Source organism: Sus scrofa, chromosome 5 (genome assembly GCF_054392235.1).
Source record: "Sus scrofa isolate SSC_HxYL_T2T_F1_AM1 chromosome 5, Sscrofa_HxYL_maternal_Yorkshire_Landrace_v2.0, whole genome shotgun sequence".
Taxonomy (NCBI): domain Eukaryota; kingdom Metazoa; phylum Chordata; class Mammalia; order Artiodactyla; family Suidae; genus Sus; species Sus scrofa.
Window position 1 is genome coordinate 21,049,819 of NC_139387.1, and position 24,684 is coordinate 21,074,502.

The 24,684-nt window shown below is 48.5% G+C and overlaps 2 protein-coding genes and 2 pseudogenes across 12 annotated transcripts; all 4 read left to right on the forward strand.

Moving 5' to 3' along the window:
* The first annotated feature begins 684 nt into the window (after window positions 1–684).
* Window positions 685–6,720, forward strand: AMHR2 (anti-Mullerian hormone receptor type 2). Of its 10 annotated transcripts, none has more exons than XM_085024474.1 (12): window positions 685–870; window positions 1,183–1,365; window positions 1,597–1,623; window positions 1,727–1,788; window positions 2,055–2,132; window positions 2,289–2,419; window positions 2,535–2,765; window positions 4,129–4,243; window positions 4,388–4,560; window positions 4,743–4,890; window positions 5,374–5,510; window positions 6,370–6,720. In XM_085024474.1, exons 5-12 carry the CDS (start codon window positions 2,069–2,071, stop codon window positions 6,622–6,624), a joined length of 1,254 nt encoding a protein of 417 aa, XP_084880600.1. In that variant the 5' UTR covers window positions 685–870; window positions 1,183–1,365; window positions 1,597–1,623; window positions 1,727–1,788; window positions 2,055–2,068; the 3' UTR covers window positions 6,625–6,720.
* Window positions 6,721–9,855: 3,135 nt separating this feature from the next.
* LOC100155517 (non-selective voltage-gated ion channel VDAC2 pseudogene) lies at window positions 9,856–10,999 on the forward strand (annotated as a pseudogene).
* A 2,908-nt stretch (window positions 11,000–13,907) lies between these two features.
* On the forward strand, window positions 13,908–14,925 carry LOC100518426 (3-hydroxyisobutyrate dehydrogenase, mitochondrial pseudogene; annotated as a pseudogene).
* Window positions 14,926–18,653: 3,728 nt separating this feature from the next.
* On the forward strand, window positions 18,654–23,762 carry PRR13 (proline rich 13). Of its 2 annotated transcripts, none has more exon segments than NM_001244511.1 (4): window positions 18,654–18,874; window positions 19,344–19,382; window positions 19,969–20,397; window positions 23,122–23,762. In NM_001244511.1, coding segments are annotated over 3 exon segments (480 nt in total). In that variant the 5' UTR covers window positions 18,654–18,874; window positions 19,344–19,363; the 3' UTR covers window positions 23,154–23,762.
* The last annotated feature ends 922 nt before the right edge of the window (window positions 23,763–24,684 follow it).

Genomic DNA, 24,684 nt, shown 5'->3' on the forward strand with positions numbered 1-24,684 from the left:
GCCAGAGCCACAGCAACGCAGGATCCAAGCTGCGTCTGCAACCTACACCACAGCTCACGGCAACGCCGGATCGTTAACCCACTGAGCAAGGGCAGGGACCGAACCCGCAACCTCATGGTTCCTAGTCGGATTTGTTAACCACTGCACCACAATGGGAACTCCTAAAAAAATTGTTGTTACCTTCTCAATAATGGTGATTTGTTTAGTGTGTGACTCAATGTCAGTTTTGGAAATTTGGCAACATAAAATTCACCATCATACCTATTTTCAATGTGACTTTTTAAAAACTCTGAGTAATTTTATACAACTGCTTTTCTGACTCTTGAGTTTGGAAAATGAGGTCAACTCTAGTGTGGGCCATTCTGTGCCCAGGGAACGGCAGATCTGAGCCCCAAAAAAAGGGCTAGACAAGCTCTTGGGCACAGCTGAATGGTTCCGAGCCCTTGACCTCACTTTGGTTTCCAGCCTAGGAAGGGCTGACAGGATCCAGCACTCTTTCCCAGGGTCAGCAAAGGGCCCAGGTTTGAAGTTAGGCACCACTGGGTTCTCAGCAGGGCCTCCAAGGCCCCCTCCTCCTGCTTTGCAGAGAAAAGCGGAGGTGGCTGAAGAGAGGAGGATATGAGATTGGTTCTCTGCTCCTCCCTCTCTCTCCCTGCTTTTCCCCACACCCATCCTCTCCCCCACAGAGACTGGGAAGAGGGAGGGGGGCGGAGTTGGGGACTGAGGGCTCGGAAGCCCCACGGTGCCCTGTGTCTGGAGGAAGCCCTGGCCAGGGGCAGCTGTGCTGGCTCTGGCTCTGTGCCTCTCACTGCTTCAGCATGATGCTGGGGACTCTGGGACTTTGGGCACTGCTTCCAGCAACAGTGCAAGGTAAGTGTCTACAGGGAGAGCAGGGTCTTTCCATCTACCCGCTGAGGAAGGAGGCATTTGAAGCAGCAGCCACCCCTTTGGAAGAGTGGTGAGTAGGGTGGGTGAGTGACGGTGAAGGGTACAGCCACGTGTCCCTGTGTATGTAGGGTGGGGGGGTCAGGTTCCAGGCTTCTGCGGACCCTGGGTCCTCCTGTGGCTTTACCATGCTGGCCCTGGGATATAAAACATGTTTTGTCTCTCCTTTGGATGCAGTTTTGGCCCCCGCATTCACTCCCATCTTGAACCCTCCCCTCTCCTTACCCTGGGTCGCAGCACCCCCAAGCAGGCGGACCTGTGTGTTCTTTGAGGCCCCTGGAGTGCGGGGAAGCACAAAGACTCTGGGGAAGCTGCTAGATGCAGGACCAGGGCCCCCCAGGGGTATCCGCTGCCTCTACAGCCACTGCTGCTTTGGGATCTGGAACCTGACCCAAGACCGGGCACAGGTGGAGATGCAAGGTGAATAACACAGCATGTGGCAGGTGGGAGAGAGGCACATCCTGGGTGGGGGTGGCTGCTGAGGAGAGGAGAGGTGGACTGTGTGGAGGGAAAGAAAAGCCCAGGAGGTAGAAGGGACGCCTCTGATAGAGAAGGGACACCCTCTGGTTTCCCAGACCCCATGATACTCTCTTGTGCGTGCTCTCTCTCTCCCTCCCTTTCTCTCCTCTTCTCCCAATCCCACCGCACTAGGATGCCGAGACAGTGATGAGCCAGGCTGTGAGTCCCCCCACTGTGACCCGAGCCCCCGAGCCCATCCCAGCCCCGTCTCCACTCTCTTCACTTGCTCCTGTGGCACTGACTTCTGCAATGCCAATTACAGCCATCTGCCTCCTCCAGGGAGCCCTGGGACTCCGGCTTCCCAGGGTCCCCAGGCTGTCCCAGGTAGCTACCCAGGGTGCTGGAGCCAGGTTGGGACTGAGGCCCAGGTTAGGATGAGAGGTAGAACCAGGGCCAATTCTCACCCTAACCCCGGCTCAAGCTTTCTTCCTCCTGGCCTTGAGAAGTTGGTTGCCCTGGTGACTGGGAGATAAGGGGGCTTGTGACCAGGGTGGGGGTGGGTAGAGAAGCAAGATCTCTGACGAGAGGGAGAGGAGCAGAGAGCATAATTTGGGGCAGGGCTCATCCCGCCTGCATTCTTGCTTTAACAGGCGAGTCCATCTGGATGGCACAGGTGCTGCTGGGGCTGTTCCTCTTCCTCCTGCTGCTGCTGAGCAGCATCATCGTGGGTACTAATCTGCCCACCCCTCCCTTGTGACCCCAAGACGTTGCCCCAGAGCTCTGACCCCTCTCCAGGCTCCCCTGACCCCTATTACTTCCCACAAAGCCCCCTTTCCAGTCTCTATCCTCAAGTACCCTGACCCTAAGGCTCTTCTCTGCCCCAGCCCTGCTACAACGTAAGGCCTGCCGAGTGCAAGGTGGGCCAGAGCCAGAACCAGAGCCAGAGCCAGAGCCAGACTCAGGCAGGAACTGGAGTGCCGAGCTGCCCGAGCTGCCCGAGCTCTGCTTCTCCCAGGTGCCCAGGGAGGGAGGGATCCTCTAGGCACTCCCGGAGGGCATACTGGGGAGGAAGCCTGGCCCGGTACTAGCTGAAACCTGGCGCCAGCATCGTGCGTGTGTGTCCGCATCAGGTTATCCGGGAAGGAGATCACACAGTGGTGTGGGCTGGGCAGCTGCAAGGCAAGCTGGTAGCCATCAAGGCCTTCCCCCTGAAGGCTGTGGCCCAGTTCCAAGCTGAGAGAGCACTGTACGAGCTGCCTGGCCTACAGCATGACCACATTGTCCGTTTCATCACCGCCAGCAGGGGCGGCCCTGGCCCCCTGCCCTGTGGGCCCCTGCTGGTACTGGAACTGCACCCCAAGGTGAGAACTGAGGAATGTATCTGTGTGTGTGTGTGTGTGTGTGTGTGTGTGTGTGTGTGTGTGTGTGTGTGTGCTGGATGACAGCTAGGTCCTGTGCATGCTTATTCTTCTGCTTTAAATTTCTTCTTCTCTGGAACATTAAAAATGCTTTCTATTGTTTTTTCTTGTTATTACACAAGCAGTTCTTGCGAATATTTTGGACTCATAATATATAGACAAGGAAAGGGAGAAATCAAAACAATTCATATTCCCAAACTTAAGGAGCTATAGTTAACAACCTCTAAGCATAGCGCTCCAAACACATTCATTCAAGTAGTATTGATGAACTATATGTCATGCCTCCTGTGCTATAGGAAAAACATACCCAGTCCTTGCCTTTCCAGATCCTATAGAGTAGTGAGAGAGACAGAAATGGATCAAGCAAACTGTAAAGTGTCAAGCATGTTAGATGCTGAAAGAGAGGTTACCACAACAGAAAAATTAAATGCAAAGGTCTTCCTGTTGTGACTCAGTGGTAATGAATCCAGCCAGGACGTGGGTTTGATTCCTGGACTCACACAGTGGGTTAAGGATCTGGCATTGCCATGGGCTATGGTGTAGGTCACTGATGTGGCTCAGATCTGGCATTGCTGTGGCTGTGGTATAGGCTGGCAACCATAGCTCCAATTAGACCCCTAGTCTGGGAACCTCCACATGCCATGGGTGTGGACCTAAAAAGCAAAAAACAAACAAACAAAAAACCAACCAAACAAACACTGCCTTTTTGGTTTTGGTTGTTAAACATTCTTGTCACCCTGAAGATGCTCCATGTTTGTGGAATGAGGGGCTCTACTGCTCCTTACACTCCAGTTTCCACTTGCTCCCCGCTGGGTCTCCCCAGTCCTGGCTCTGACATAGGCTGACACCTCAGGGGGGTGGTTCATGAAGGGTGCCCCCGCCTAGCCTGCTCTGCCTCTTCTGTTTCTCCCAAGTCCTTTGAGGCAGCATAAGGTGCTTAGTAGTAAGTGATGCCGGAGTTAGACTGCTTGGGGTCAAACCCTCTCGCCAAGTGATTTCCAGCAAGGTTACTTAGCTCTCAAGCGCCACATCCGTAAAACGTGTGTGACAGGAGTACGTCCCTGGTAGCGAGGGTTATAGGAGGCCTGGCTCACAGTAAGTGTTCAGGACACTTGAACTAGAGCTACTGTATTTCCTGTCGGCCCAACTGATGCCTGTCCTTCCTCCTCCACTGCCCGCTGCCTTGGCCTGGATGTGTCCGTGTGCAAGTCTGCTAGGAGAAGTCTGTCTGTTGAGCTCTGCTCCCTGGGGTGGATCAGCCACCTCCAGCCTTGTGTGTCCCCCTCTTCACTCTCCTTCTCCCCAGGGCTCCTTGTGCCACTACTTGATCCAGCACACCAGTGACTGGGAAAGTTCCCTGAGGATGGCGCTGTCTCTGGCACAGGGCCTGGCGTTTCTCCATGAGGAACGCTGGCAGGATGGTGGGTGAGCTGGTGGCAGGAGGCTGTGGGAGTCAGGAGCCACACTGCTGTTTCTGATTTTCCCTTAGCTGGGAGGGGAAGGATTGGGTCAAATAGAGAAAGGAAGAAGGATCCATGCCCCTCCCACTGTGGCTTCTCCCACAGGCCAATATAAACCAGGTATTGCCCACCGAGATCTGAGCAGCCAGAACGTGCTCATTCGGGATGATGGGTCCTGCGCCATTGGAGACCTGGGCCTCGCCTTGGTGCTCCCTGGCCTCGCTCAGCCACCCACCTGGGCCCCTACTCAACCCCGAGGCCCAGCTGCCATCATGGAGGTCAGTACTCTGGAGAAGGCTGAGGTCCAGGCTGGTGGCAGCGCTGCTGATGAAGATGCGCAGCAGTGCCCTACAGCATATGCGATGTTGCTGAGTCTAGCTGGGGGGATGTTGCATGGATCAGTGTTGTGATGAGGGTTGCCAGGGAGATGATTCTTGGCACTCCATCCCTTCCTGTCCAGGCTGGTACCCAGAGGTACATGGCACCAGAACTCTTGGACAAGACTCTGGACCTACAGGACTGGGGCACAGCCCTCCGGCGAGCCGACGTTTACTCTCTGGCTCTGCTCCTGTGGGAGATCCTGAGTCGCTGCGCAGATTTATACCCTGGTAAGGTGTGACAGTGCTCCTCATTTTCCCCTCCTCCCAATTCCCCTCCATCCATTCTGGTGGTTTTTTTTTTTTTTTCTCTTACTTTTTAGGGCCACACCCACGGCATATGGAGGGTCCCAGGCTAGGGGTCAAATTGAAGCTGTAGCTGCCAGTCTACACCACAGCCACAGCAACACGGGATCTGAGCCACGTCTGCGATCTACACCACAGCTCATGGAAATGCCAGATCCTTAACCCACTGAGCAAGGCCAAGGATTGAACCTGTGTCCTCTTGGATGCTAGTCAGATTTGTTAACCACTGAGCCATGACAGAAACTCCCCGTGGTTTTTTGTTTGTTTGTTTGTTTGTTTTTTCCCCTCCATCCATTCTAGACCTACCTACCTCCTAACCCCGGAAGCTCTACTCTTCTCCCTCTTGACCTCTCCACGAGGAGGCGCCCCCTTAGGCTCCTGACATCTAGCCCATGTTTCCTTTCCCAGACAGCAGCCCACCCCCCTTCCAACTGGCCTATGAGGCAGAACTGGGTAGCAGCCCCACCACCTGTGAACTGTGGACCTTGGCAGTAGAGGAGAGAAGGCGTCCCCACGTCCCATCCACCTGGAGCTGCTTCGCCACAGTAAGAGGCCACAGGCTGGTGGGTTGGGATCCTGGAGAGTCTGGGCATGGGCTTCAAGGGCTTGTCTGCAGGACCAGCCCACGTATTCCTATCTCATCTCCCACCACTCTTGGTTTGTTCAGATGGAGCTGGGCAAACCTGCTCTGTACCAGTTCGTCTGCTTCCGCCGTTAGTCTCACACAGCCCATTGCTGAGACACACACCTTCCTTTTGCTCAGTCTTGCCTAAGTCTGACCCTTTTTCCTCCATCATCGTTTGCCCTCAGTTCCTTCCTCCATGAAGTCCTCCTTGGCTTTGCTTCTGCCCTGAGCTCTGCCCCTAAGATAGCTCCCCTCCCAATACACTGTAGCCCAACATTCAGCTCTATAGCTCTGCATTCTGTCCTCCACATCTGTGTTTCTGCCATGGCCCAATAAAAGCCAAAACTAGGTATAAGGGGTTAAAACAGTGGTCTGATAGTGAAATTTCAAGGTTTCCTAGGAAAACAGTTTCCTAATAAGAAGCCCCTTCCCCTGCTACCTGATCTGAAGTGTCCAGTGCCCAAGTATCTATTGGGTTCAATAGCAAAGGCCAGGCCTTGTTTCCAGAAGACCCTGGTTGCCTGAGAGGAAGGAGATGTCTCAGTGACATGTTAAGCCATCAGCCTGCATTAGCTGCTTGGAGGAAATGTGGCCCCTTTGGAGAGAACCTGTCTTACAGAGAACAAGAAGCAAAGGGCTGGATTTCAGTGGTGGGGAGGAGGGGGCTGCAGGAAGGATCAGAAGAAGAGCGTGGAGAACAGGGCCATAACAGATATCTTTTTCACCCTGGGGCCACTCAGGATCCTGGGTCAAGCCTGCCTCCTGGTCATTCTTCCCAGGACCCTGGTGGCCTGAGAGAGCTCCTGGAGGACTGCTGGGATGCAGACCCAGAAGCACGGCTGACAGCTGCGTGTGTACAGCAGCGCCTGGCCGCCCTGACCCATCCTCAGGAGGCCCGTCCCTTCCCAGAGGGCGGTCTACGTGGATGCCCACCTCTCTGCCCAGAAGATGGTCTCTCAATTCCTCTCCCTCACCATTTGCCCTTACAAGCCTCGGCTGAGCATCTGCCACGTCATTGTTCAGCAAGGCCCTAGTTCCAGAAATCCTCAACTCCCTGTACCGCTTCTCATGTGTAAAGATGCAGTTTATGTATAATCTGTGTACATGCAAACATAAATACGGTAATCAGATGCCTGTCTGCTTGGCCTCACCACTGCCTTTCCTACTTACCGAATGCACGAATTGATCCTTCTGTGGGCATCTAGTCCACCGCTTCTTTCTCTTTCTTTTTTTTTAGGGCTGCACCTGCAGCATATGAAAGTTCCTAGGCTAGGGGTCATCCTATACCATGGCCACAGCGACTCAAGATCAGAGCCAAATCTGTGATCTACACCACAGCTCACAGCAACACCTGATCTTTTTTTTTTTTTTTTGGCCAGATCCTTAATTCATTGGGTGAGGCCAGGGATCCAACCCACATCCTCATGGATACCAGTCAGGTTCCTTACCACTGAACCATGATGGGGACTCACTGTCTCTCTTCTTTTTCTTCTGTTCTATTTGGTGGGATGTCATACTGGGCCCTTGGGAAAGGATGAGAACAACGAAATCGCAAATCTGAAGGTGCTCCAAGAACCCTAGCTCATTGCACTGGGGTCTCCTACAGTGTCCTGGGGGAGTGTCCTCCCCTGAGGTTTGGGTGGGAAGGCCTCACAGAACACAGGCCACTGGAGAGGACAAGAACACCTTCCCTGTTGGGCTCCTCTAGGACAGAGAGAAACTTGGTGCCCTGGAGAGTCAGGGAAGAGGGAAGGCAGACCTCCTGTTGAGGGGAAGGCAGGCCCCACCTTGAGCTGCTCTTGAAGAGCAGTTTGCCAGGAGTGGTGGGGGTATAGAGGGCATCCCTGGCCCCGGGAGGTGATCTGTCACGTGGCGCAGTAGGCACTGCAAGGAGCCCAGGTAGCAAAAGTGGAAGGTGTGGAGAGAGGAAAGTTGGCTGGGGCACTAAAGGCAAAGCCTCGTGAGCCCTGCTGAGTTCTCTCATTTATTTATTTATTTATTTTGGGTTTTCTCTATGGACGTTTCTTTTCTACCCCAGGGCCCTTTGTCTTTTTTTTTTTTTTTTTTTTTTTTTGTATTTTTAGAGCCGAACTCGACCCAAGGCACATGAGAGTTCCCAGGCTAGGGGCTGAATCGGAGCTGCTCCACCACAGCCACAGCAACTGAGACACAGATCTGAGCCTCATCTGAGCTTTTTATACATATACATATATTTTAATATGTATATATAATCACAATATTGTAAACCAATTATATTTCAGTAAAACTTCAAAAAATTAAAAACGAAGTTCCCGTGTGGCTCAGAGGATTACGAGCCTGATGTGGTGTCTGTGAGGACGGGGGTTCAATCCCTGGCCTTGCTCAGTGGATTAAGGACCTGGCATTGCTGCAAGCTGCAGTGTAGACCACAGATGTGGCTCGGATCCCACATTGCTGTGGCCTGAGGTGTAGGCTGGCAGCTGCAGCTCTGAGTCAACCCCTAGCCTGGGAACTTCCCTATGCTTCAGGTGCAGCTGTAAAAAGAAAAAATAATAAATAAATAAATAAATGAAAAAAATAGATCAGTTCATTTAGGTACAAACATACCATACTAATGTAAGAGTTCATAGTAGGGAGAACTAGGTATAGAGAATATGAAAACTCTGTATTCTCGATTTTTCTCTAAATCTAAAGCTGTTCTAAAAAAAAAAAAATAAAGCTTTAGGGAGTTCCCTTTGTGGCTCAGCGGTTAACAAACCTGACTAGGATCCATTAGGATGCAGGTTTGATCCCTGGCCTAGCTCAGTGGGTTAAGGATCTGGTGTTGCTGTGAGCTGTGATTTAGGTCACAGACTTGGATCCTGCGTTGCTATGGCTGTGGTGTAGGCCGGCAGCTGCAGCTCCGATTGGACCCCTAGCCTGAGAACTTCCATATGCTATGGGTGCAGCCCTAAAAGAAGCAAAATTCATTATTCCATGATTCTTTTTTGTCTTTTTAGGGCCGCACTGGCGGCACATGGAGGTTCCCAGGCTAGGGGTCCAATGGGAACTGTAGCTGCCGGCCTACGCCAGAGCTAGAGCAATGTGGGATTCAAGCCCAGTCTGTGACCTACACCACAACTCATGACAACGCCGGATCCTTAACCCACTGAGCAAGGCCAGGGATCACACCTGTGTCCTCGTGGTTGCTAGTCAGGTTTGCTAACTGCTGAGCCACAACGGGAACTCCTCCATGATTCTATGATAAAATATTGAAGTCCTGATTGTAAAGATTACTTCACCAAATCCAGTATATCCCTAGTATGGCATTGCCATGATTAGTGATTCCACACTCATGGAGAAGAATATGCATGTAAATAAACTTTTTAGAAACTTGGAAACATAAACCTATGAATAGAAAAGGACTCATGGAAGGGAAACTGTGTGGCTGAAGACAGGGTGGTGGACAATGGGAAGAATTTTTTACTATCTACTTTTTTTTTTTTTTTTTTTTGCATTTTTATGGCTGCGCCCATGGCATGTAGAGTTTCCCAGGCTAAGGGTCGAATCGGAGCTTTAGTTGCCAACCTACACCACAGCCACAGCAACACAGGATCTGAGCTGCATCTGCGACCTACACCACAGCTCATGGCAACACCGGATCTTCAACCCACTGATCAAGGCCAAGGATCAGATCTTCATCCACATGGATACCAGTCAGATTCGTTTTCACTGAGCCATGACCTGAACTCTCTACTATTTTTTTAACCTCTTGAATTTTCAACTTTTTGCATATTTTGTATATTAAGATTAAATATTCACTTATTAATTTAAAAAGTCTGTGCTGGGGAAGTTCTCTTGTGGTGCAGCAGGTTAAGGATCCGGCATTGGCGTTTCCACTGTGGCACAACCGGATAGTGTTCCGCCGTGCTGGGACACAGATTCGATACCCGGCCGGGCACTGTGGTTAAGGATCTGGTGTTGCCATAACTGCCGTGTAGGTTGCAACTGCAGCTTGGATCTGATCCCTGACCCAGGAGATTTCATACGCCTAGGGGTGGCCAAAAATTAAAAAAAAAAAAAAGGATCCAGCATTGTCACTTCTGCAGCTCAGGTTGCTGCTGTAGCTCAAGTTCAATCCCTGGCCCTCAAACTTCTGCCACAGGAGCAGTCAAAAAGAAAAAGAAAAAAAGTCAATGCCTAGAAATAAAAAGACTAGAGCAAGCTGAGCAGCCTCACCTGCCAGGAGACGACCAGATCACTTCCCTTCACAGCTTCACCAAGGCGACCTGAAGACAGAACTGCCCATGGCCAATGCGTATTCCTCCATCATAACTGTTAAATGTGCTACCTGGAGTTCCCATCGTGTCTCAGCAGTAACAAACCCGACTAGGATCCATGAGGACTCAGATTCGATCCCTGGCCTCACTCAGTGGGTTGGGGATCCAGCACTGCTGTGAGCTGTGTGTGTAGGTCACAGATTTTGCTGACCTTGGCAAAGCTGCCAGAGATATTTTCAACAAAGGATTTGGTTTGGGGGTTGGTGAAACTGGCTGTGAGAACAAAGTCATGCGGTGGCATGGAATTCTTAACACGTGGTTCATCTAACCCATTCACTGGGTAAAGTTGCTGGGACCTTGGAGACCAAATATGAATGGTGTGAGCATGGCCTGACTTTCACTGAGAAGTGGAACACTGATAATGCTCTGGGAACAGAAATCACTATTGAAGACCAGATTTGTCAAGGTTTGAAACTGACATTTGATTCTACCTTTTCAGCAAGCACAGGAAAGAAAAGTGGTAAAATCGAGTCTTCTCACAAGAGGGAGTGTATAAACCTTGGTTGGGATGTTGACTTTGCTGAACCTGCAATCTGTGGTTCAGCTGTCTTTGGTCATGAGGGCTGGCTTGCTGGGCACCAGATGACCCTTGCCAGGGCCGAAGCAAAGCTGACAAGGAATAACTTTGCAGTGGGCTACAGGACTGGGGACTACCAGCTACACACTAATGTCAAGGATGGGACAGCATTTGGAGGATCGATTTATCAGAAATACGTGGAGATCTTGACACTTCAGTAAACCTTTCTTGGACATCAGGGACCAACGGCACTCGCTTTGGCATTGCAGCTAAATATCAGTTGGATCCCACTACTTCCATTTCTGCAAAAGTCAACAACTCTAGTTAAATTGGAGTGGGCTGCACTCAGACCCTGAGGCCTGCTGTGAAGCTGTCACTGTCTGCTGTGGTAGATGGGAAGAGCATTAATGCTGGAAGCCACAAACTTGGGCTTGCCCTGGAGCTGGAAGCTTAATCCATCGGAAATAAACCTCTGGGAATGGATATCAGATTTGACCTTATATTATTTCCAGTGTGACCAGCAGGCTTCCCCACTCCCACCCCTCAAGAAGGTGATCAAAGAAAAAGAGATCTAAACGAGAGCTGTATTTTAAATATTTAGACAGGTACTTGTTAGATGGTTCCTAGTTGAAGTGGTTATCTATCTAGTTATCAATGCAGCAGTCATGCAGTCACCTATGCATCTCTTAAATGGATTTAACTGTTAAATGTGCTACCCGGAGTTCCCATCGTGTCTCAGCAGTAACAAACCCGACTAGGATCCTTGAGGACTCAGATTCGATCCCTGGCCTCACTCGGTGGGTTGGGAATCCAGCATTGCCGTGAGCTGTGGTGTAGGTCACAGATTCTGCTCAGATCTTGCATTGCTGTGGCTGTGCTGTAGGCCAGCAGCTGTAGCTCCGATTCAACCCCTAGCCTGCACTATAAACTCTATATTCTTTGGGTGCAGCCCTAAAAAGATAAATAAATAAATAAACAAACAAAAAATAAATAAAATGTGCTGCCCACCAATAATGAAATAGACCTTTATGAAAACTGAAAAAAAAAAAAAAAGACTAGATGGAAATATGCCAAAATATTAACAACCAGTGATTCTGTTTGGGTGATGGGACCTCAAAAGTAGTTTGCTTTTTCTTTGGCATGAGGGAGTTCCAAGGCTGAGGTCGAACCCATGCCATAGCAGTGACGATGCCAGATCCTTAACCTGCTGAGACACTGGGAATTCCAAAAGTTCTTTGCTTTTTTGTCTGCTTTTCTGTGTCTTTAATTCTCTCTCTCTCTCTATCTCTTCTTCTTCTTTTTTTTTTTTTGCCTTGACCACATGTAGATGTTCCTGGGCCAGGGATCAAATTTATGCTACAGCAGTGACCCAAGCCTGGGTAGTGACAACACCAGAATTATTACTGTTATTGTCTTATCATTTTAACCATTTTTAAACATACAGTTAAAAATGGCATTAAGTACATTCACATTGTGCAAATGTGATCTTGTCTTTCTCCAGAATTTTTTCATCTTTCTGAACTGAGATTCTGTACCCATTAAACAACAAGTCTCCATTCCCTGCTGCCTCCAGGCCCTGGCAATTACTTCCCGTCTCTATGAATTGAGACACTAGGTACTTCATATAAGTGGAATTATATAGTATTTATCCTTTTGTGCCTGGCTTATTTCACTTAGCGTAATGTCCTCAAGGTTCATCCATGCTGTACCGTACCATGTGTCAGAAGTTCCTTCCTTTTTTTAAGGTCGAATACTATTCCATTGTATGCATATATCACATTATGTTTATCTACCTGTTGATGGACATTTGGGACTTTTGGGACATTTGGGATTTTTCCATCTTTGGGCTATTATGAATAATGCTTCTATGAACATTTGTTTACAGAATGATTTTTGTTGTTGTTATTTCAGGTGTTTGGTTTTTTGTTTGTTTGTTTTTTTGTTTTTTGTTTTTTTTGCTGCACCCATAGCATGTAGAAGTTCCCAGGCCAGGGATCAAACCCATGCCACAGTAGTGACCTAAGCCACAGCAATGACAATGCCAGATCCTTAACCCACTGAACCACCAGGGAACTCCAGCACGATCTTTTAAAAATGGAAATTAGGAACTCCCATTATGGCTCAGCAGGTTAAGAACCCAATATGTGTCCTCAGGGATGCCAGTTAGATCCCTGGCCTCACTCAGTGGATTAAGTATCTGGCATTGCCACAAGCCGCGGTGTGTATGTCACAGATGAGGCTCCGTCTGGCATTCACATGGCTGTGGTGTAGGCCAGCAGCTGTAGCTCCAACTGGACCCCTAGGCTGGGCACTTCCATGTGCGGTGGGTGTGGCCCTAAAAATAAAAAAATAAAAATAAAAAATAAAAAAGGAGAAGAGAGGCAGTACAAATTTATACCGGTATTTGCTTGATGTAACGAAGACATTGTGGAAGTATGTATATATCCCTGGCTCTGCTCAGTGGGTTAAGAATCTGGTGTTGCTGTGGCTGTGGCATAGACCTGCAGTTGTGGCTCCAATTTGACCCTTAGCCTGGGAACTTCCATATGCAGTGGCTGCAGCCCTAAAAAAAAGAAAAACCAATTACAAGGGTTATGTAGGTTGGGGGAGGTTGGGGAGATAGAGAACAAGAGGAGGAGAGACTTCTTACTTTATACCTCTTGGTTCTTTCTGATTTTCAAATCATGTGCATCTATTACCTATTCAACGAAAATCAATACATAACATGTAAAAGTAGTTTCAACCTTTGTCTTAAGGATAATGCAAAGCCACTGAAGAATTTTAAACAGTAGGGTGCCATCAGAGTTGCCTTTAGAAAACAATTCTCCAGGTTGCAATGTGCAGAATGAATTGGAAGAGGGCCAGAGTGGATGCTACATGACAGTTAAGGGGACACCACTTCATACCCACTAGAATGACTATATGAGAATAAAGACAGGCAGTAACAAGTGTTGGTGCAGATGTGGGGAAATTGGAGCCCTTATACATTGCTGGTGGGGATGTAAAATTGTGTAGCTATTTCGGAAAATAGTCTGGCAGTTCCTCAAATAGTTACACATAGAGTTACTATATGACCCAGCAATTCCTCTGGCAAGTAAATACCCAATAGGACTGAAAACACATGGTTGATGCGCTCACCCCCACACCACCTTCCAGTCTGTGGGCCATCCAGGAGCAGCTGAAGCCATCCTGAGAGGGAGGGGCGGGGCAGCAAGGCAGCCTCCTTACAGCTCCTTGGAGAACCTCCTGCCTCCCTACTGGAGCTGCCAGCAGCGGCCAGCCTTGCAGCAGGTATGTTCTAGGTCAATGGCTTTTTTCTGCCTTTTCTAGGGCTGCGCCTGCGGCATATAGAGGTTCCCAGGCTAGGGGTCCAATTGGAGCTGTAGCCACCCGCCTACACCACAGCCACAGCAACGTGGGATCCGAGCCGCGTCTGCGACCTACACCACAGCTCAGGGCAATGCCAGATCCTTAACCCACTGAGCAAGGTCAGGGACTGAACTCGCAACCTCATGGTTACTAGTTGGATTCGTTAACCACTGAGCCACGACGGGAACTCCAGGTCAATGACATTTAAGTCTCCAGCTGGATTCAGTGGACTAGGCAAATGGGGCATCCAATGGAAAAAAAAAAAAAATTCATGAAACATGGCTATCCACTCATTATTTATGATGTGTTCCCTGATGCAGAGTTTTCTAGATGCAAGTGAACTGTAGTGTCTTTCCTAACAGATGAAGCTGAAAAATCTGACAGAATTATTACAATGTTGCCCACCAGTACTGGTGCAATGGAAGCTTATTCTGGAACAAATGAAATTCTTAAAAAAATTTGGAGCAAGGCTCAGTAACAATAGAGTCCACGGTTTCAAAAGAATTGACCAAAGAAGTTGAGAAAAGGTGAGCAATTTTCATAGATGCCCTTGTTTCTGTTGCGGTCGGTCGGAACTGCTCGACCTGGGAGCCTAATGGTTATGGTGGGAGGAGTCAAAGACGAATTTGCTGCTGCTCAAGAGGTGCTGGGGGTGCATGGGCTCCGTTGTGGAGCCCTTAGGGCTGGATAGGCTGCAAGGATCTGCCACAATATGCTGTTAGCTATTCATATGATTGGAACTGCTGAAGATATGAATCTGGGAATCAGGTTAGGGCTTGACCCAAAACTATTGGCTAAAATCCTAACTATGAGCTCAATCAGGACAGTGTTGATCAAGTGATGGATGGAGTATCCTTGCCTAATAACTATCAGGGTGGACTCAGAGCAACACTCATGACTAAGAATCTGGGATTAGCACAAGACTCAGCTACTGGCACAAAGAGCCAGATCCTTCCAGGCAGCCAAGGCCATCAGATCTACAGGATGGTGTGCACAAAGGGCTGCTAGAAGAAAGACTTCTCATCTGTGCTCTAGTTCCCAGGAGAGGAGCTGTTCTGAGTTTGCCCTTTGGCAGTAGTGGATACTGTTGGAAACCAAACTTTATCTTGGCACTTTCTTTTTTCCTTTTTTTTTTTCTTTAACAGCCTCATCTGCAGCATATGGAAGTTCCCAGGCTAGGTGTTGAATCAGAGCTACAGCTTGTGGCAATGCCGGATCCTTACCCCACTGAGCTGAGGCCAGGGATTGAACCCCCATCCTCATGGATACTAGTTGAGTTCATAATCCGCCGAGCCACCAGAGGAACTCAGAGTTTTCTTACAGCTCACTCTACAAGAAAATGGGTTTCATCAAAGGTCCCCTGTCTGGTTTTTGTTTTGTTTTGTTTTTTTTTACTCTTCTCTGGTTTTGACTGTCTAGGTCACAGTAAACCCTGGAATTTTTTTACCCGTTTATAACTACTACTACTACTACTACTACTACTTATTATTATTATTATTTGTCTTTTTAGGGCGGCACCCATGGAATATGGAGTTTCCCAGGATAGGAACTGAATCCAAGCTGTAGCTGCTGGCCTATGCCACAGCCACAGTAACACCAGATCCAAGCCTTGTCTGTGACCTATGCCACAGCTCAAGGCAACAATGGATCCTTAACCCACTTAATGAGGCCAGGGATCAAACCAGTGAGCTCATGGATACTAGTCAGATTTTTTTCTGCTGAGCCATGACAAGAACTGTCACTACTTATTATTTTCATTTTTTATTTTGAATTTTATTTATTTTATTATATTTTTTCTTTTTAGGGCTGCACCCTCTGAATATAGAAGTTCCCAGGCTAGAGGCTGAATCAGAGCTACATCTGCCAGCCTACACCACAGCCATGAGCCGTGAGCAACACCAGAGCCTTAACCCACTGAGGAAGGCAGGGATCGAACCTGCATCCTTGTGGATACTAGTTGAGTTTGTTACCACTGAGACTTGATGGAAACTCCTATTTATTGTTTTAAAAATCTATTTAGGGAGTTCCTGTCACGGCAGTGGTTAACGAATCCAACTAGGAACCATGAGGTTGCAGGTTCGATTCCTGGCCTTGCTCAGTGAGTTGGGGATCCAGCATTGCCGTGAGCTGTGGCGTAGGTTGCAGACCTGGCTCAGATCTGGTGTTGCTGTGGCTCTGGCATAGGCCGGCAGCTACAGCTCCGATTAGACCCCAAGCCTGGGAACCTCCATGTGCCGCAGGTGTGGCCCTAGTAAAAGGCAAAAAAAAAAAAAAAAAAAAAAAAAAAGACAATAAAAATCTATTTAGCAAACATATAATGTCTGAAAATTTTTTCCTGCAAGCCACTGATAGTCTCTGCTAACTAGCCGATTGACCTTTACCAAAACTTTGAACCCTGACATGAGCATTAACTAAATCCCTGCATAGTTCAGTCGGGATAGTATTCACTCCAATATACAAATAACACCACAGTTTTTTCAACAGGATAAAAACCTATCTTAGAGGAAAGAAAAGAAACTAGTGTAGGAGTTCCCGGCGTGGTGCAGTGGTTAACGAATCCGAACCAGGAGGTTGCGGGTTCGGTCCCTGCCCTTGCTCAATGGGTTAACGATCCGGCGTTGCCATGAGCTGTGGTGTAGGTTGCAGACGCGGCTCGGATCCCGCGTTGCTGTGGCTCTGGCGTAGGCCAGTGGCTGCAGCTCTGATTCGACCCCTAGCCTGGGAACCTCCATATGCCGCAGGAGTGGCCCAAGAAATAGCAAAAAAGACAAAAAAAAAAAAAAAAAAAAGAAAAGAAAAGAAACTAGTGTAAGTAAAGGGATTAGAGAAATGGGACGTAAGTGAATTACTACTTGCGTCCCTCAGAAAGCTTGTCCTTTTAACCAAGTGGTGATATTCTTGCATTACTGAGGTCACTGATTTATTTTCCAGGAGTTGATAAAGCAAGAGAACGCCTTGCTGCATGTTAGATAATTTGGAGGCTATTACATTTATTTTGGTGTGTCTCTCATAACAACACCCAATGCTCAGCAAACTTGTTTTTTGTATTTTTGCTCCCTGTACATTCTTACCACACATTTTTTTTTTTTGACTTCAAAAGAATGACATCTTTAGAACTGTTTTAGAGCCAAGGATGGTATATGTTTTAGATAATTACTACATTGTTCTAAATATAACCATGTAGGAGTTTCCTCTTGGCTCAGTGGGTTAAGGATCCAGTGTTGTCACTGCTGTGGCTTTGGTTACAGTGGTGGAGCAGGTTCAGTCCCTGGCCCAGGAATTTCTGCATGCCATGGGTGTGGCCAAAAATTAAAACAAACAAATATAACCATGTAATTTTTTTTTTTTATTTTTAGGGCCGAACCTGCAGCATACGGAAGTTCCTGGGCTAGGGGTGGAACTGCAGCTGCTGGGCTATACCACAGCCACAGCAATGCAGGATATAAGCCCCATCTTCAACCTACACCATAGCTCATGTCAACACCAGATCCTTAACCCACTGCATGGGGCCAGGGAAACCCACATTCTCATGGGTAGTAGTCCAGTTCTTTTTTTTTTTTTTTTTTTTGTCTTTTTGCCATTTCCTGGGCTGCTCCCACGGCATATGGAGGGTCCCAGGCTAGGGGTCGAATGGGAGCTGTAGCCACCAGCCTACGCCAGAGCCACAGCAATGTGGGATCCGAGCTGTATCTGAGACCTACACCACAGCTCATGGCAATGCTGGATCCTTAACCCACTGAGCAAAGCCGGGGATCGAACCCACAACCTCATGGTTTCTAGTCAGATTCGTTAACCACGGAGCCACGACGGGAACTCCAGTAGTCCAGTTCTTAACCCAGTGAACCGTGCAGGAACTCCTAACCATGTAATTTCGAATTTAAATAAATTTCTATGCTGAAATAAAAAAAGAAAACACGGTCACACCTATGATTATGCACAAACTTGTACACGAATGTTCATAGCAGCAATATTCATAATAGGCAAAACATAAAAACAATTCAAATGTCCATCAGTTAATGAATGGATAAACTAAATGTGGAATATCCAAATAGTGGCATATTATTTAGTACTTCCTTCAGAAAAAAGAATGGAGTTCCCTTGTGGCACAGGAGGTTAAGGATCCCAGGTTGTCACTGCAGCAGCTTGGGTCACTGCTATGGCAAGTGTTGACTCCTGGCTTGGGAACTTCCATATGTGGTGAATGAGGCCAAAAAAAAAAAAAAAAAAGAAGAAGAGGCCATTGCAGCATTCCCGTTGAGATATGATGGTAGGCTGGAAGCAGAGAAGATTGAAGAGAAGTAGAGAAATTTCAGATTTATTCGTGAAACAAACGGACCCTTCCCGATGCTGGAGCGGGAAGAGGGGAAGGTGAAGGAGAGAGCCATCAAGGATCACCTCCGGCGTTTCTGCTTTGTGCAATTCGACAGATGGCGGAGCTATGTAGTTGATACAGGGAATCCTAGGAGAGATTAGAAATCTCTGTATTTCTCCCAAGAATGTTTCTTTACTTTCTATGGACGCTGACAGAGGCGGCAATATTGAGTTTTAGGGTGAATATCGGCAGCTCCCCGCCCTTCCTTAAGCTGTGTATATATATCTGTACAACATTTATCATGGTATATTTACTTTATAAGGTGTGGCACCCACTGGACTAAGAGCTCAGAGGTCAAGGGTTGAATTTCCTCTAGGTACTCACGAACTTGCTCTGAAGCTGGCCCCGCCCACCCATAGCCCCGCCCCCAGGCATTTCCGGCCCGCTCGCCCTCTGCACCGGCCTCACCCCAGAGCGCCCAGCTCCGCCCCCACTGCAACCATTGCCTTTTAGCCTAGTGGGGACTAGAGTGATTGACGAGCATGTTCTCCAATCCTAAAGCCCAATGTTGTTATATTACCAATTCGGAGGCAGCACAGGCGGATGCCAAAGCCTAACGTGAGAGGGTGATCGGGAAGTGAGAGTGGAGGCTGCGGAGGACGCCTCCGCCCAGGCGGTGGTATAAAGCTGACGGGACGTCAGTATTCTGTTCCTTTCTTTCTCCATTCCTGGGTGAGACGCCCCTTCGTTGCTGGGGAGCCGGGGTCTCCACTTGCCTTTTTTAAAGGGTAAGAGGGTGTGTCTAACTATATAAGCGTTTGAGGATCTTTCCTGAGCTGCCTTACCTCCTTTCGCCTCCAGGCAGGTCCTTCTGTTAGCCTGGGGTGCGGGGTCCTGTCTCCCGTCACCCATCCTTGGGGACGGTGAAGTTGTTTTAGATCCCTCCGCAGCCTATGGTGGTTAAAATCTTCCGGACTCGGTCAAGGAAAGGGAGAGGAGTGATGGGGATAGCGAGATTCGCGCACTCAGCCCCTCTCCCGAGGAGTTAGAATCCGCAGCCAGAGCGAGTGGAAGGTGGAGGGAAACTAGGTATTGGGGGCGAAGGAGCGGGTGGAAGGAGACATTTCTTATGTGGCGAACCTGTTAGTTCCCTGGGAGCCTACAGTGGGGCAGGAGGCGTTGAAGTTGGGCTTGGTGTCTAAATCACCCACCCACTTCTGGGCCGTCAGCTTTTAACCTTCATTTCTTTCTCCTCAGGCTGGTGAAAACCCCTGAACATGTGGAATCCCAATGCCGGTAAGTGTTTGGGGAGAATCTCTTCTCCTGCCCCAGTCCCTTTTCGGATGGGCCACAACAGGAAGTTTGTGTCCGTTTCTCCTCCACCTCTGCCCTAACCTACAAAAAAGCAAAGTCCATAGCTGCCCAGTGTCTTCCCCCAGAGTTCACTGTCTCCAGGGAACGTTACCTTTTCTTTCTCTTGTATAGGTTTGTCTCCCCTCCCCTCCATGCTCCTCTTTCTTCAGCTTTACATTTTTTCCCCCCTAGGGCCACACCTGCGGCATATGGAGGTTCCCAGGCTAGCGGTCCAATTGGAGCTGTAGCTGCCTAACTGCGCCACAGCCACAGCAACGCGGGATCCGAGCCGCGTCTGCGACCTACACCACAGTTCACTGCAGTTCCTTAACCCACTGAGCGAGGCCAGGGATCGAACCCACAACCTCATGGTTCCTAGTGGGATTCGTTAACCACTGAGCCACTACAGGAACTCCTCCATTTTCCTTTAAGTATTGAGTGAAAAATGGAATCCCCTTCTTTTTGTTGTTTGTTGTCAGAAGCTCTGGGCAGTTCTAATCTTAAATTTATTCTTTGCTTTTTCCACCAGGGCAGCCAGGGCCAAATCCTTACCCGCCTAACGTTGGATACCCTGGAGGTTGCCATCCTACCCATCCACCATCTGCCAACCCTCCCTTTCCTCCAGGCCCCCTTCCCACTCCTCCAGGAGTGCCCCAGGGGAATCCAGCTTTTCCCCCTGGCGGGCCTTGTTATCCTGTGCCACAGCCAGGGCATCCAGGATGCCAGCCCTCAGGTCCCTACCCACCACCTGCCCCTTGCATGCCACCTGTGAATCCATTGGCTCCTGGCATGGTAGGACCAGGCATGGTGATGGACAAGAAGATGAAGAAGAAAATGAAGAAAGCTCATAAAAAGAAGCACAAACACCACAAGCATGGCAAGGTCAGTGCCCTCTGGAGCCTGGCTAGGAAGAGGTGCCCCCTCAGAAGGACTAGGGTGGCTGGAGGTGGGAAGAGAGGTAGGTGGCAGGGACAAGGAATGGGGATTCACAGTCTGAGGACTTGGGACAGGGCATTGTGTTACTCTGGCAGATGGTGCTTCCTTTTTGTAAAGGATTCCCACTGCGAAGAATTTAATAATCTTGAAAATAATTATTAGGCTAATTGGGCCTTCTGTCTGCCAGGGGCTATGTTGAGCCTTAGAATGGCTATCAGAATCAGGTGCTTTTCTTTTTTGCCTTTCTTTTCCCAGAGCTTTGGCCTCCCCACCCCCATGCTTGTTCTGGCAAGTGGGACACACCCACTGAGGTGGTCAAATGTCAAGACCTTTGGCCAAGCAAAGTCTTATGTAATGATAGATAATAATCTGGTCCTAGTTCCTGGAATTTCTTTCTCTCCTTCACTGTTCTCAGCTTGTTGTATTAATTACGTAGGTCTTCTTGTCCAGCAGGGAAACTGAGGACAAGAGCCGTCAGTGACTCAGGCTCCAATAAAACCCTCAATTTCGTGCTCAGTCTCAGGCTAAGTATCTTCATGCCAGAGGAGTGTAAATTAGCAAGTAGCTCTCAGGACCAAGTAGTAAAAGTAGCTCTCAGAACCAACTCTGGAAGAATTGAACCAACCTTGAGATATTTAAAAAAAATTTTTAGGGCCACACCTGAGGCATATGGAAGTTCCCAGGCTAGGGGTTGAATCAGGCACCACAGCCACAGCCATGCTAGGTGCAAGTGGTGTCTGCAGCCTACAGTGCAGCTCACAGCAACGCTGGATCCCTAACCCACTGAGTGAGGCCAGGGATTGAGCCCGAATCCTCATGGATTCTAGTTGGGTTTGTTACTGCTGAGTCACAACAGGAACTCCCTTTTTTCCCCCTTCTTCTTCTTCTTCTTTTTTTTTTTTTTTTAATTTTTAGGGCAACCTTGATCTTAAGGAGGCCTTAATTTACATTTTTCTGCTTAGCAAATTTTTTTTTTTTTTTTTTTGTCTTTTTGTCTTTTTTGTTGTTGTTGCTACTTCTTGGGCCGCTTCCTCGGCATATGGAGGTTCCCAGGCTAGGGGTTGAATCGGAGCTGTAGCCACTGGCCTACGCCAGAGCCACAACAACGTGGGATCCGAGCCGCGTCTGCAACTTACACCATAGCTCACGGCAACGCCGGATCGTTAACCCACTGAGCAAGGGCAGGGACCGAACCCGCAACCTCATGGTTCCTAGTCGGATTCGTTAACCACTGCGCCACGACGGGAACTCCTGCTTAGCAAATTTTTTTGCCTTATGTATGGCTTTGGGTGCTAGTCCTGTTTCTGGATCTTTGGTAGAAGTCTGAGGAGAAGGAAAGGTGAGATTGAATGGAGGGATTAAAAAATGTTTTGGATGGAGTTCCCATCGTGGCACAGTGGTTAACGAATCCGACTAGGAACCATTACGTTGCGGGTTCCATCCCTGGCCTCGCTCAGTAGGTTGAGGATCCTGCTTTGCCATGAGCTGTGGTGTAGGTCACATGCAGCTTGGATCTGGTGGTGTAGGCTGGCAGCTGCAGCTCCGATTAGACCACTGGCCTGGGAACCTCCATATGCCGCGGGTGCCGCCCTAGAAAAGACAAAAAAAAAAAAAAGTTTTGGGTGACAGTTTTTTTTGTTTGGTTTGTTTGTTTTGTCTTTTCTGGGGCTGCTCCCTCGGCATGTGGAGATTCCCAGGCTAGGGGTCGAATCGGAGCTGGAGCCACCAGCCTATGCCAGAGCCTCAGCAACGTGGGATCTGAGCTGCCTCTGCAACCTACACCACAGCTCACGGCAACGCCGGATCCTGGATCCCGCCACGATGGGAAATCCTGGATGACAGTTGTTAATGGGAGCATGCATGTAATGAACCTTCGGACTAGGACTCTCCCAACCTTCTCTCCCACCTTCTTCACTTTCTCCTAGTCCGGGCTTAGGAAGAAATAGAGATCCATGCACACACAGCTGCTGATTCTACTCACTTTTGTTAACTTCGTAGCCACTAGGAGCTGTCCTAATCATGCAGCTGATCCATACTATATAAGGTAGCAGCTGTTTTTCCTAGCACTATACTATGCTTGTGCCTATAATTGATTCCTTGCTTAGGCATTGGCTCAGGTAAAGAAAGTTGGAAACTTGCTAAGAATGCAGTATGTTAGGAGTTCCCGTCGTGGCGCAGTGGTTAACGAATCCGACTAGGAATCATGAGGTTGCGGGTTCGGTCCCTGCCCTTGCTCAGTGAGTTAAGGATCTGGTGTTGCCGTGAGCTGTGGTGTAGGTCACTGACGTGGCTCGGATCCCGCATCCCGCTTTGCTGTGGCTCTGGTGTAGGGAGCGGCCCTAGATAAGGCAAAAAAAAAAAAAAAAAAAAGAATGCAGTATTTTAAATTCTATCCAGTGATTTAGGATGGTTTCATCCACTCCTGTATGCTCACTGCTGAAGGAAATCCTTGCTTTTGGTGATTAGGGGGCATTCTGGTTCAAGGCTCCTGACCTTAGAAAGCACTTGGTTGGAAGTTGCCCTGTGGCGCAGCAGGTTAAGGATCTGGCATTGTCATTACAGCGGCTCAGGTCGCAGCTGTGGCAACAGTTCAATCCCTGGCCCGGAAACTTGGGACTTCCGCATGCAGAGGGTGTGGCCAAAAAATAGCACTTGGGTGGAGGCTTAGGGCACCAAAGAATGTCCCATGGAGGGACCAAAGGTCATTTGGATCTGATGATATCTCCTTTCCCCTTTCCCCTTGCAGCATTCCTCCTCCTCCTCCTCTTCCAGCAGTGACTCTGACTGAATACAGGGCCTGGACCCTTCCCTCAAGTCTCTCCAGTTCTGCTCTCCCATCAAGCTTCAGATGCCATCTTGTCCCGGGGGAAATTAGCCCTCGTGTCCTACCCTTCCACCCTCACAGTCTGGGCCTCATTCTGCTGTTCATCCCTCACTGGCTAGAGAAAATGGGGAAAGAATTGCCATGAGCTAGTTTGGATAGAACTGTCAGCTGATGAGTTTTGCAGGAGAACTATTTTTTGAAGACGGTGAGATCTTTGGGCTAAATGAGGAAGACAAGTCTAAGATCTGCAAAATGTGATTCTTTACTCTTCCTTTGTAATACTTCTGATTGGGGAGATGCTGTGAAAATTTAATTATGGGGGAAAAAAACTGTACCTTTCTTGTGATTGTGGCATACTTGGGTGATTTAGTGGTGAATAAACATTTCCCAGCAAGCTCTTTATTGGTTGCATTAACTGCAAGTCTACTGAGAAGTGGAGTCCACTTGGTTAATGAGCTCTGACTGCTATTTTGAAAACTAATCTCTACTCCTTGGCACAGTAAGCCATCTCAGATCCTCCTCTCACTCTCCAACTCTCAGTCCAAATAAAGCTGTTTCTCCTAGTCTCTGTTCACCTGTGCCATTACCGTGGTTGGGTCTAGCATGTTCTACGACTTTTGCTGCCCTTGCGCAGACCCTTTAAAGTGTATCAGTTTTATAGTAAAGGACAGAGCATCATCAGGAAGATACCATACCGTCCGTATATTTCTCTAGTGGGAGGATCCTTCAGAATTGATTCAGGCTTTGTGGAATGAGTTTTATTGTCTTCCATTTGATGAATGGATATAGGTATTTAGTATAAGTTTTTATATCTGTTACAGAGCTTCTCAACCTTGGCTGCATCATCAGCTAATGGGGAGTGATTTAGGGCTTTGCCTGAAAGGCTCTTTTTTTTTTTTTTTTTTTTTTAAGGGCCACACAGGTGGCGTGTGAAGGTTCCCAGGCTAGGGGTCAAATCAGAGCTGTAGTCGCCAGCCTACGCCACAGCTACAGCAACGACAGATCCAAGCTGAGTCTTCGACCTACACCACAGCTCATGGCACCGCACTGGATCCTTAACCCACTGAGCGAGGCCAGGGATTGAATCTATGTCCTCATGGATGCTAGTCAGATTCATTCCCACTGAGCCACAATGGGAACTCCTGAAAGACTCTTGACAAGTTTTTAGGAATGGGGATGGGAGTTCCCAATATGCCATGGGTGTGGCCCCTAAAAAGCAAACAACAACAACAACAATAACAAAAAAAAAAACAATTGGGCCTTGCAAAGCAGTATTTTTAAGAAACTGGGTGATTCTGTTGTACAGCTAGAAGTGAGGGCCACTGGTTTATCGAATACCATTCATGGTATTACAATCAGGTTCAAAGATCGATAAAGATAAGGATACTATAGGAGTTCCCATCATGGCACAGCAAAAATGAATCCAACTAGGAACCATGAGGTTGCGGTTCGATCCCTGGCCTCGCTCAGTGGGTTAAGGATCCG

Bases quoted from the DNA above. Each gene is read 5' to 3' on its own strand.
- AMHR2 (XM_085024472.1), top strand. From the start codon at position 819: ATGATGCTGGGGACTCTGGGACTTTGGGCACTGCTTCCAGCAACAGTG. The intron at 871-1,182 runs GTAAGTGTCTAC...CCTGGGTCGCAG, and splicing joins GCTTCCAGCAACAGTGCAAG to CACCCCCAAGCAGGCGGACC. The intron at 2,133-2,288 runs GTACTAATCTGC...TCTCTGCCCCAG, and splicing joins GCTGAGCAGCATCATCGTGG to CCCTGCTACAACGTAAGGCC.